General features: G+C 36.2%; 1 protein-coding gene and 1 long non-coding RNA gene across 2 annotated transcripts in view; one reads left to right on the plus strand and one right to left on the minus strand.

The window, feature by feature from the left end:
• Positions 1 to 12,221, plus strand: part of LOC135217692 (protein turtle-like) — a 49,085-nt gene that overhangs the window by 22,402 nt on the left and 14,462 nt on the right. The window contains exons 2-3 of the mRNA XM_064253669.1: positions 6,038 to 6,167; positions 12,016 to 12,221. The exon at positions 12,016 to 12,221 is cut by the window's right edge and continues 3 nt beyond it. Of these exons, the coding sequence (XP_064109739.1) occupies positions 6,038 to 6,167; positions 12,016 to 12,221 (336 nt within the window). The remainder of the gene's footprint in view (positions 1 to 6,037; positions 6,168 to 12,015) is intronic.
• The window catches only part of LOC135217693 (uncharacterized), a 46,886-nt gene that overhangs the window by 4,175 nt on the left and 30,490 nt on the right, over positions 1 to 12,221 (minus strand). The window lies entirely within an intron of this gene.

The raw sequence follows: 12,221 nt of genomic DNA on the forward strand, positions 1-12,221 counted from the left end.
TATATATATGTGTGTGTGTGTGTGTGTGTGTGTATATATATATATATATATATATATATATATATATATATATATATATATATATATATATATATATACACAGTCCGAGGCATAGCACCATAACTTCAGGATAACTTTTACATCAAACCAGTCACTCTCTCATCTAACTTGTATATTCTTAAACACACGCTTAGCTTTTAGCTTTTATTATAAAAAATCTTACAATATACTTTCCATACCCAAAATACTCCCTGTCAATTCAGTCACAAAGCTTTACCTAGGTACATGTATGCCACATATAGTTTTCACCTTTACTGTCACACTTCAAATATAAGCAGTTCATAACATGTAGCTATTTGATTCAAAGACCTTCTTTATCTTACTCTACATTTTCACCAATCTTCCGCCAATCTCTGTCATCTGTTTTTTTTTTTTATCAAAATATTACCCCAAAGCTTCCATGGTATACGACGCACTTTTATGACCTTAAAGTTCTTACTGCCACCCATTTCACCTTTACTTTTGTATAGTAAAATAACGATTCCTCTCACCCATTTCTTTCTTTCCTGAAATGCCGTACACAAACTTTCCACGCTTGTTCCATTCAGTTCTGACTTTTTCTTATCTACTACTTTCAATAAACTTTAAAAATACTCACTCCTTCGATCCAGAACTGCATTCACTTCTGACAGTACCTCTTTAATTGCAACTTTTTTCTGACATCTACCTTTCTCTCTGCATTTACTCCCTGTACAACAATCACTTACCCTTTGTACACCTTCTCCCCACTATTTTCATTATCTGTCGTCTTTATTCTCATTCTATTCTTGAATACCATATCCATCCTCTTCAGTACCTCTATATGATCTCACCAATAACTGTTGTTATCCCTTCTAGCTATTATCCCATCACTTCAGTGTTTTTATTGCCTCTTCCAACTCCTCGAGCACAAGCACTCTCCATTGTCCTATGGACCCCGTGACTTTACATTTTCTACTCATATGCTCTTATCACTTCCTTCTTATCATAATTATAGATATATATAATTACATTAACAGCCACGTTTTCACATAACCGTGTATTTCTACCACCAAGCCCCCTTCTAATACATTTCCCAAAGGTTCATTCCCATTTAATCCAGGAACGCCATGCCTACAACCACGTTATCTCTTTCCGTGTCTTCTACCTTTACATTCAAACCACCTTACCACCTACACTTCCCATCCTTCGCCTCTGCAGTTCCTAAGCCCTAACACGTGTTCAATGGTTAATGGCCTCCCTTTCGATACCATAACACGAGCCTTCAATAAAGCCTATGAATTAATACCTAGCGAGCCTATTATAGGTATCCGTAGCGCTTAGAATCTTCCCCCTTGCTGGTTTCTAAGGCTTAGATGGGTAATGCCCGAGGATCGATGTCCTCTTGATGGAAGCTATGCGTAAGATTAACTCGGATTCCACCTTCTCTCTCTCATCAAAAAGAGGCTGGAGATGGAGATGGCCAAAAGGCATCATTATTTCCACAAACATCCTTTGGCAAGCCTCAATTGGGAAAGCTTTCTTCTGGCAATTGGCTGGGGACTAGTTAGCCCTCTACCCCCATCATGATAATTTTTCATATTTTTAATTTCCTTTGTATACATGAACTTTTCCAGTTTATTTCAAAACTGTCATCATTCAATAGTATTAACGTTAACAAATACTGCTCAGCTAGTTACTGGAAAAAATCTTTCTTTACTGTATTTCTAACTGTGGCTAACTCTCCCTGAATCGCAAATTATTTAGGAAACTTCAGGGAGACGATCCTTTTCACAGAATCCTTTTTCCAGGATTTTCTTGGAGCAAATGCCCTCGACAACCATGTGGTTGGTTAATCTCACCACCACCACCATCACTACCACCACCACCACAACAACAACAACAACAACAAAGCAATCGATACCTGTCCTTTCTCACCCTCCCCAAGGGTAGAATTGTAAATCAAGTTTTATTCCTGTTTCTCCGAGTGTATGTCACCTCAGTTTCTTGAAGCCGAGTAAAAAAAAATGGGATTGAATTTAAATTCCCCCAATTCTTTGGAAAAGAAAGTGAATTCTTATAAAGAAAAAAAACAATGTATATATTTTATCAAACAAAACTTCCGATGCAGGTAATGAAATCATTATTACAAATTGTACTCATCAATGCTGATCCTGTGAAAAGGTTTAAAACATTGATATACCGTAATCATGTCGACTAAATTTACCTGATATTGAAAGCTGGTTTATGAATCATGGGGATTTGGGATGAAACTTAAAAATATTTTTGAAGGAAGTTTGATGGGAGAGAATTCACCATGCAATGCATTAATACATATATATATGTATCATCATTATCAGCCGTCGTCGGTCCACTGCAGGACAAAGGCCTCAGACATGTCCTTCCATTACCTTTTGTTTATGATCTTTCTATGCCATTCTATACCCGCAAATTTTCTTAGCTCGTCAATCCATCGTCTTCTCTTCCTTCCCTTGCTTCGTTTGCAATTTCTAGGAAACCCATTCTGTTATTCTTTTTGTCCACCTATCAGCTGACATTGTCATTATATGCCCTGCCCACGTCCATTTCTTTTGTCTTGCTTGTTGTTAGAATATTCCCTACTTAAGAGGATATATATCTTATATATATCTATATATATATATATATATATATATATATATATATGTATATATATATATCCTCTTTCTATATCCTCTGGTCACGGTCGCCACAATATTACGATCTCGACTCTCGAGATCGATAGGTTCTTAAAAAATAATAAAAACAATTGGACTCTAATGACTGAACGACAGGTGACAAACAAAGGAGGGAGGAGCATAACAAAACCAAAAAGTTTACCTTAAAATTATACGCGTGCGCCGGAGAGACATATATATATATTTATATATATATATATTATATATATATATAGATGATATGTATATATATACATAGTGTCCGTAGAGTCGCCGGTACCATGCCATTACGAACTGATTCTTTATTGTACTGGGATTTATGGACACCCTGGTGTATAATATGTATTATGTTATTATATATATGCAGGGATTATATTTTTGTTGCATGTGTTTAGCAAGACATTATACGCGTGCGCCGGAGAGACATTATTATATATTATATATATATATATATATATATATATATATATATATATATATATATATATATGTATGTGTGTGAATGTAAACCACAGTTTATATATATATATATATATATATATATATATATATATATATATATATATATATATGAATAATTATACACACATCGAACCGTGATCCATTTATATATCAATTCAAGCTACAAATGTCCTTTAATATCTAAATTCACTTTACCTCCCAATGATATATTTTCATATATGTACGAAGGTAAAGTGAATTTAGATATTAAAGGACATTTGTAGCTTGAATTGATATATATATATATATATATATATATATATATCTATATATATATATATATATATATCTATATACATATATATAACTATATATAATAGCTATATAAAAATACATATATATATATAAAAAATAATAATGTCTCCGGCGCACGCGTATAATGTCTTGCTATACAAATGCAACAAACTGTCTTCACTACCGACACATAAATATTATCCCTCTGTTTACGCTGAATGTGTCGTTCATATAATTGCTGACTGCTGGGAGATAAGCTGTGCCAAGAGCAGGCAATTAATGCGCTACCTTCATGTCACTTCAATAACGATTTGAAAATTTAAATGAAACTGCTTTTTTAGTTTTACCAACATCCTCTTTCTTACGCATCTCGGAAGTGGTAGTGTTCATAATTTACTACAGACTTTAGTGTACTGTGATCGCCACGCGGTCTGTCACTGCTTTACTCAAGAGAATAATTAGAATGTAGAATTTAGGTCAAAGGCCAAGCGTTGGGACCTATGAGGTCATTCAGCAATGACACGGAAATTGACAGTAAAAAGGTTATTGACAATAAAAAGGTTGGAAAAGTGTAACTGGAGGAAAACATCGCAGTTGCACTGTGAATCAATTGTTAGGAAAGGGTAAAGAGTAAGATGGAAGAAAGGGACTACGAACGGAGATACACTAAAAAGAATGAAAGGAGTTGCAGCTAGGAGTCGAAGGGACGCTGCAAAGAACCTCAAGTAATGATTATCGTGCACCGTAAGAGTTGCATTGATGACACTAAACCCCCCCCCCCCCAACCCACCCACTACAGGGGACGGGTCTTACGCAAGACGTTGATAGCCTTTACTTTGGTAGTTGTCAAGGGATCCTGCGTTCCACGCAGACATAAATTTTTTTCCTACGAGTTCGCATGACCTTGGAGCCGATCCCAATTACCCTGTCCCTGACGGGGATATCGTTAGAAACTCTTTGTGCCACTTTCCCACATGCTCCACATATGATAATTATAAGCATTGTAATTCTTTTTCCCTTCCACCCTTAAGTATTACTCTGGGCACTTAATTGCTATAAGTATTACTCTGGCCAATTAATTGTTAATTATAAGTCGAGAAATGAAACTGGTAGCCTGACTTTCTTTTTTTTTACTGGAATGTCTTGCCTGAGTTCTTTCGTAGTCTCAACATTGAAAGCGTGGCAATATTTTAAAGACATTAAATTTTTGAGAAAGCGATAAAATCAAATGCATTTTTTAATCTAAAAATCTTCGTCGACAATACAAAAGATGCAGGATTTACATATATTTGTATCAATTAATTTATACAACATGGAAACTTTGGTAAGATAGAAATGTACATTTACAAATCTTGCTATTACGTATAATTCTATAATCAAGATGAAAGTATTGTCAGGGTGTTATCATTTTTAGACTCGGACATTAAAGATATTCTAAACTTTCAAAAAACAAAATAGATGGGGTGAACTAAAAGCCCTTAAGTTGACACGTGTCACTGCAGAAACTCCCCCCTTCCCCCCCAAAAAAAAATAAATAAAAAAAACAAAATAAAAAAACTGGGCGATCAAGCGGAAACCAAATGATAAATTACTGTTCAGTCACTTGTTCATGCAGTCTACTTTAGTTCACCTCAGGTGCATCTAGGACTTGCAACTGCCATCTATCTAGTAGCTCAAGTTTTAGTATGCTTACATGTAAATCAAGAAAGCGTGTGGAGTTATTGGATTACTTCACCATCTTGAAAGCAAAAGCAGAAGTAGGAGCATTTCAAGTACTTATTTTTTTATCATGCAGCAGTAGTAGTCGTAGTACTCATTTGAGACACACACACACACACACACACACACTATACTGACTGAAATCTAAATTTTTTCTTTAACTTGGCTGCAAAATATTACGCAATTAAGCTCTCTTTCCTTCTTGCAGCATTTTTCATAGTTTTCCGACCTGCGAGACATTTTTCCCGATTTTTATAGGGTACAAAAAATGAGTTCGTGAACTTCAAAGCCTCGACGACCTGTCAACTGTGTTCTCCATTGTAAATGGATTTAAATGAATATGGAATATAAATGGAAAGGAGCGGGATGTCGCATACGAGACTGACGACGCTATCAACAAAAGTGACAATCTAATAAAGCAGCTGTGAACGACATTTTCCTTATTTCCAATTACATATAAAAGAAATATGCAATGCAATCTACATATAATTTTCAAGGCAACATAAGAGATCACTTTGACTTTTACTTTGAGATAAAGAGCAGCATTGTTTCAAAGTTACTGACAGTACTATCACTGTACTCTGTATTACGTTTGTATCTTTGGTGATTCTAATATGAATTCAACATGTACCAGTTATTAATGACTATCCTAACACACACACAAAAGGTAGACAGAACGAGCAAGAGAGAAAGAAAGAGGAGGGTCTATGGATTCTACAGCGTTAGTGACACGCATTCCAACGATTTCCTCCCGAGAAAACAAGATGACAAGCAACCAGTCATCACGGTGTCTTCATTAAGACTTCAAAGCAACCCTTCGTCCTGTTCATTCACTGGATCGTCGCCATGATCTTCTTGTTTTCCCACAGGTGAAGTGGAGGTGTGGGGCGTCGCGGGAGGAAGGGTGGAGCTTCCATGCGAACCAAAACTCAAGGAACCGAACGACTATCCTGTCTTGGTCCTGTGGTACCTCTCGAGTAACACGACGCCCGTTTACAGGTGAGAACCATCACAATCATCCAGTTTTAACATACGGACATTGCTAAAATAATTCGTGTTTTAACACATGGACCTTGTTAAAATGATTCATGTTTTAACACATGGACCTTGTTAAAATAATTCACGTTTTAATAATTTTGTCCTTGCTAAAATAATCCATGTTTTAACACATGCACCTTGTCAAAATGCTTGTTAAATTAATTCATGTTTTAACATATGGGCATTGTTAAATAATTCATATTTTAACACATGGACTTTGTTAAAATAATTCATGCTTTAATACATGGTCCTTGTTAAAATAATCCATGTTTTAACACGTGGACGTTGTTAAATTCCGTTTTAAAATATGCACCTTGTCAAAATGCTTGTTAAAATAATTCATGTTTTAACAAATGGACCTTGCTAAAATAATCCGCGTTTTGACACATGGCCCTTGTTAAAATAATCCACGTTTTAACACATGGACCTTATTAAAATAATTTATGTTTTAACAAATGGACCTTGTTAAAAAATCCATATTTTTACACATGGACCTTGTTAAAATAATCCAAGCTTTAACACATGGATCTTGTTAAAATAACTCATGTTTTAGCACAAGGACCTTGTTGAAATACTTCGTATTTTAACACATGGACCTCGTTAAACACGCCATTACCTTCTGTAGTTATGATCAATCGTTATTAACGAGAGAAAAATACTCAGTTAACCATTGCAATCACTTTCATACTCATAGACTTTCTCCTAGATAGCATAATATAACTCTTTTAATTTTCTGTCAAAATCACTGCGACAACATTGTATTTTGTTGAACTTACCCAGTGAATTAGTATGTATCCGAATATCATTCGATAGCAGTGGGCCGCCGCCAAGAAGGGCATGAGACTGACAAATTCGTCCCAAAATACTAGCAGATTATTGTGTACTAAGCACGCATGTGAAAATACGTATGCACGTGCGTATGCAGCACGAAAAAATTATTATTATTTGGGCTTTTATTACCTTTCATTCTGAATAAGTTACAATATCAGACTGAAATATAATTCATCAATGACCGTGAACAATCACCCTCGACTCTCGCGCACGCGCAAGCACATACTGCCCAATCTTGTACGGCTTGGTAACAGAGACTTCCGCCGTCCTTAACAGAAAAAAGTAGAATTTCTGAGGAGAAAATAGTCTTGTCTTAGAACAAAATTGTTTGTTTATATTACAAGCGACTCTTAAAGCTCTACATGCAATATTTTCTTAGTTTACTAAGTCAGTGACGAGTGGTTACTTGTGGCCTGATATAGGGTGTTTTACTCACTGCTTGAAAGCTGCCTATGGCCCTTGCATAAATATGTCTTGATACTCGCCCTAAATTCCCAAAGGGACGTTTTTACGTTCAACTACAACCACGTGTTGCCTCGTTAGCCCTAGTTATCCCTCGTTAGTCTAATAGCCTCCTTCATCTTTATGTAAATGCCCATAGTAATTACATAGAATTACTCCGCATACGTTACTCGAATGACAGGTTGAGTATTCTGAGAATCCCCGAGTCCTCTCCACCCCGGCGCTTTCCTTCGTTAAGGGAGATGATGACCCTATTGCGGTTATTCTCATCCCGACGCTCCTTCGGAAACCTGTCCGCTATTTAGATGATGTCTCCATCACAGAAAAGGAAATGAAGGGAAATGCCTTGATTTACGCGTCCTCGGTCTACGAAATCTACGAAATGACGGTGGAGGAAGGGCGGGAAATAACAGAATACGAGCGGATAGCTTATGTAGACGAGTATTTATGCTCTGCTATTCCTTCTAAGTAGATTCAGAGCAGAGACGTGATAGAACTGTAAAACGGACATATGCCATGAGCCATTAGCAGTCCTGCTTCAATTCGGGGAAATATGAAAGAGGATCTCTTAAGTCCGGGTGTAGAGTTTCTCTTCATCTTTTTCTCCCGAAGATCTATGTGCAAGAACGCTGATAATATTTATCAGCTACACAAATTATCTATTTTCACCATGGAAGGAGACAGACAAGTCTTCGTTACTGCATTAAGGGAAATACTTGGCTTTATACAATAGTTACTTAGGAAACACAAGAAAAATTACTCAGGAAAAGCTAGATATCTATGGGAACTATTTCAGTTTAATCCAGACTTCAAGACAAAAACAAAATGTCAAAAACTTATTCACCTTGCGTGTTCATAAGTAAAGAACCACATTACTAGGTCAACTGTTAATCTCCAGAATACTGCGGTGATCTTGATTAAACCGTGCTTTTTCTCTTACACAATTTGATTTTTATAAACATGTGAACCGTCCATTAAGGTAACTGCAAAAAATGTAATTATGCATGGAAAATATCCCGAACTTTAAATGGGTAAAGTACGACTTTCTTCATAGCAAGACTTCTCAAACTTTGCCCCTTAATTCGTCTTATTTTCAGTGCTCAATATTTCTTTGGGAAGGGAATAGTATGGCCAAGAAGGATAATAAGCATTATACATATATATATATATATATATATATATATATATATATATATATATATATATATATATATATATTATATATATATATATATATATATATATATATGTATATATATATATATATATATATATATATATATATATATATATATATATATATATATATATATATATATATATACACACACACACTCACATTCATACTTTAACGGTCGGTTTCAGTTTGAACCCACGAAGGGTCATCATTCGCCCATAACTGGCACGAATTGTTCTTCCAATAACTATGAAGTTACATCCTTCAGAAAGGATATAAAGTTCCTTTATTTTAACAAAAATATTTCACAATACCTGGCCCTCCCCCATACCCCTTCTGAATTATACACTTTTTACAAACCTACCCTCGGTCATTCTTTCCATATGACCAAACCATCTCAAAATATTCTAATACACCCTTTCACTTATAATAACCTTTCTATCATTTTTCTACGCATCTCCAGATTTCTCACCCTATCAAATCTCAACCTATTTTCTTTCACTTTAACCATGACAGACACTCCTCTTCCTTAAAAGAGATAGCTCAACACTCCCTTCTTAGATTTTACCTTTTCTTTGAAAGGCAATGTTCTGACCTCCCACATTATCTTACTTGATCCATCTTACCTGTGATTCACCCTCTCTCTCATCCTACGATCACTCCTTATACTTAACTCTCAAACACTTATGTATATGAGCTACTCTCACTCGTCTACCATTCTTACAAACAATCAGTGCTGTATCTTCCTGGTTTCCATTTACCTTTAAATTACTCTTGTTCTCGTTCACCCTTAACAGAATTCTTTTGTAAACTCTCTCAAACTCTGTTAGGGATTTCTGCAGTTTTCTTCCTGACTGTCTCCAATCCGCCCAGCATCATCTGCAAACTTATAAAATTTCATACTCCATTAATAACAAAATTCTTATCTCACAACTTTCTCTGATTTCATACATCAATCCATCCATAAAGAAACTGACCAACCAAGGAGACAATACTCTTGCCTTAGACCCACATTTACACAAAAACCAGTCACTCTCAAATATCCATATTCTACAACATGCTTAAATGCCATTGCTAATCCGCAATTCCTCTCTATCAGTTCTATTAAAGGCTTGATGTGGGTCCATGCACCCACATACAGCTTTCCAGCATTTTCCCTCTACTTTCAACCTTCTCGCACGTTTTCATAACGCATATTTGATCCACACACCCACTTCCTTGTCTAAATGCGCACTATTCTTCCTTTATCAGTTCTTATATCACCTATATTAACTTCCCAATCTAAGTAATATGATTTACTTTCTCTGGTATAATAAGTAATATACACTTACAATTCTTAGTTCCCTCTATGACTTACCTTTGTAGAAGAGAGCAACTGTTCCCCTTATCCGTCCCTTTGAAACCTTTCCCTAGTCCCTACACATTTTAAAACCTTCGTCAACAACTCCATCATAATCTGACCTCTGTATCACAAGCACCTCACTTATACTCCCTTAACGCCTTGTGTTTTCCATTATTCAACTTTTTAACTGCCCTTCTTATGTCCTTAGTAGACATATCCACAGAGAGCTTCAACCTTATATTAACCCTATCCACTCTTACATCATTCAGCTCATCCTTCCCTCTATCCTCCACATTCAACATACCAGACAAGATACTCTTTCCACTGAGCTATAGTCTTTCACTTTACAGAACATGCTCTCCATTGGTATCTTCTATCATGGCATCCATTTGGTCAATAAACCTTTACTATTCTGCAGAACCACTTTTACTGTCTTTAAAGTTGTTTACAACCCTCGCCTATCAAAATCACTTTCACTTTTGATATCTTCTAGACTTCCCTATTCATCCGTGTGTTTGCCTACACATGATTGTCTCCTATGACATGCAAGTACACATCATTCTTATTTTTTATTTTTTTACCCTCACTAAACTCTTATTTGCTAATCCTATCACTTACCATTTCTGTTTCCCTTTCTTACCCTCATAAGCCCACATATAGAGAAGACATAGAAAGTGTAGGATTAAAGGTATGGGGAGCTTACTGGAATGAAAGAAGTCCAGCATCCAGAAAACAATACAGTTCTTGTACGATTTTCAAATATGGAAGGTTATACTGAAAATGTCTCAATCAATCACTTCCCTTTTTTCGGAATGACTTACTATTAAGGCACGTAGTTTGCAAGCTTGTCGTTATTTCAGAATGGCTAAGGCAATGCTTCCCATGAATAACCACTGAACCACAACGTTTTTTGGGGGCCACAGTTGGATCCTCACTCGAAATGCAAATGTATATGATCTGAATTATAGATGACAAAGAAAGTGGGCAACACAGAATTACCTTATAACATGACTACCTGATTTACTTCTGTTTGTGCACAAGATGAATAGATGAGTGAAGGTAAAACTGGTTTAATCAAACCTTTTATCCAAACCTTCACACACACACACAAACACACGTTTTGAAAGGCACGTTAACCAATACCGTTAACTTCCTCAACAATTAGCAACTTGAGAAGTACCATAATACTTATTTAGTTAAACTGTCTACTCAAAACTAACCCAAACAAGAAAACTAAACAAATCCTTATTCACCATGTTTTTACTATAAGACCAACTACGGACAGGAGTGCAAGACTTAGGCTCTTGTTAGTTTTCAAACACACAGACGTAAAATTCTCAAAAACTAAAAAATAAAAGATCACCGCGATAAAACGTTAATCCGTAATTGCACAAGCTCAATGTGAATCGACAAAGTTGCGAGAGAGAGAGAGAGAGAGAGAGAGAGAGAGAGAGAGAGAGAGAGAGTCGGCCTCTTGTCATAATGTATTCTTCGGAATTTATACCCATTAAAGGAAGGGCTTCGTAGCAAGTAATAATACTCAGATTACTACTATACATAGCTTTCTTCTCCGTGCGAGTTCTTCTTCTTCCCGAGGTGATAGAACTGGTTTTTAAGACCAGATTTTTGTGGAAAACTAATCTTCCTTGTACTTTCTCTTCCTATTGTTCGCTACTAGTGTAACACCATGTGGAGTTCCCTTTTGATAAGAAAGACTTATCCCTTCTGTCTCTTCTATGGTGAATAGCCTTCATTGTTAAAATGTTATGTAGTGGACCTGCAACGCATATCAAGGTACCTATTCCAGTACGAAAGAATTCGGTTATGAAAAAACATACTTGCTTATTCATTCTGATACCGCGTTATATCTTGAAGTGTTTCCCGTAATATGATCTGTGGTTTTCGACGGAGTCCTCTTTATACTGGATTTTTTCGTTTTACATTTTTGTTATGATACTGTACACATAAATATATGTAACCTTTTAATACTTTTGCAGCTATGACGCAAGGACGGGCGACTTCAGCAGCGGAAAGAGGTGGGCCGATTTGCACACCTTCGGCAACAGAGCCTATTTCTCGGCGCTGGCAGTACCGCCCAGCCTAATCCTGGAGCCCCTCCGCTCGGATGACGGAGGAATTTACACCTGCAGGATTGACTACCGGCGGTCGCCTTCCACCTCTGCTGTCACCAATCTCACTGTTA

The sequence above is a fragment of the Macrobrachium nipponense genome, chromosome 7 (assembly GCF_015104395.2).
Source record: "Macrobrachium nipponense isolate FS-2020 chromosome 7, ASM1510439v2, whole genome shotgun sequence".
Lineage (NCBI taxonomy): Eukaryota > Metazoa > Arthropoda > Malacostraca > Decapoda > Palaemonidae > Macrobrachium > Macrobrachium nipponense.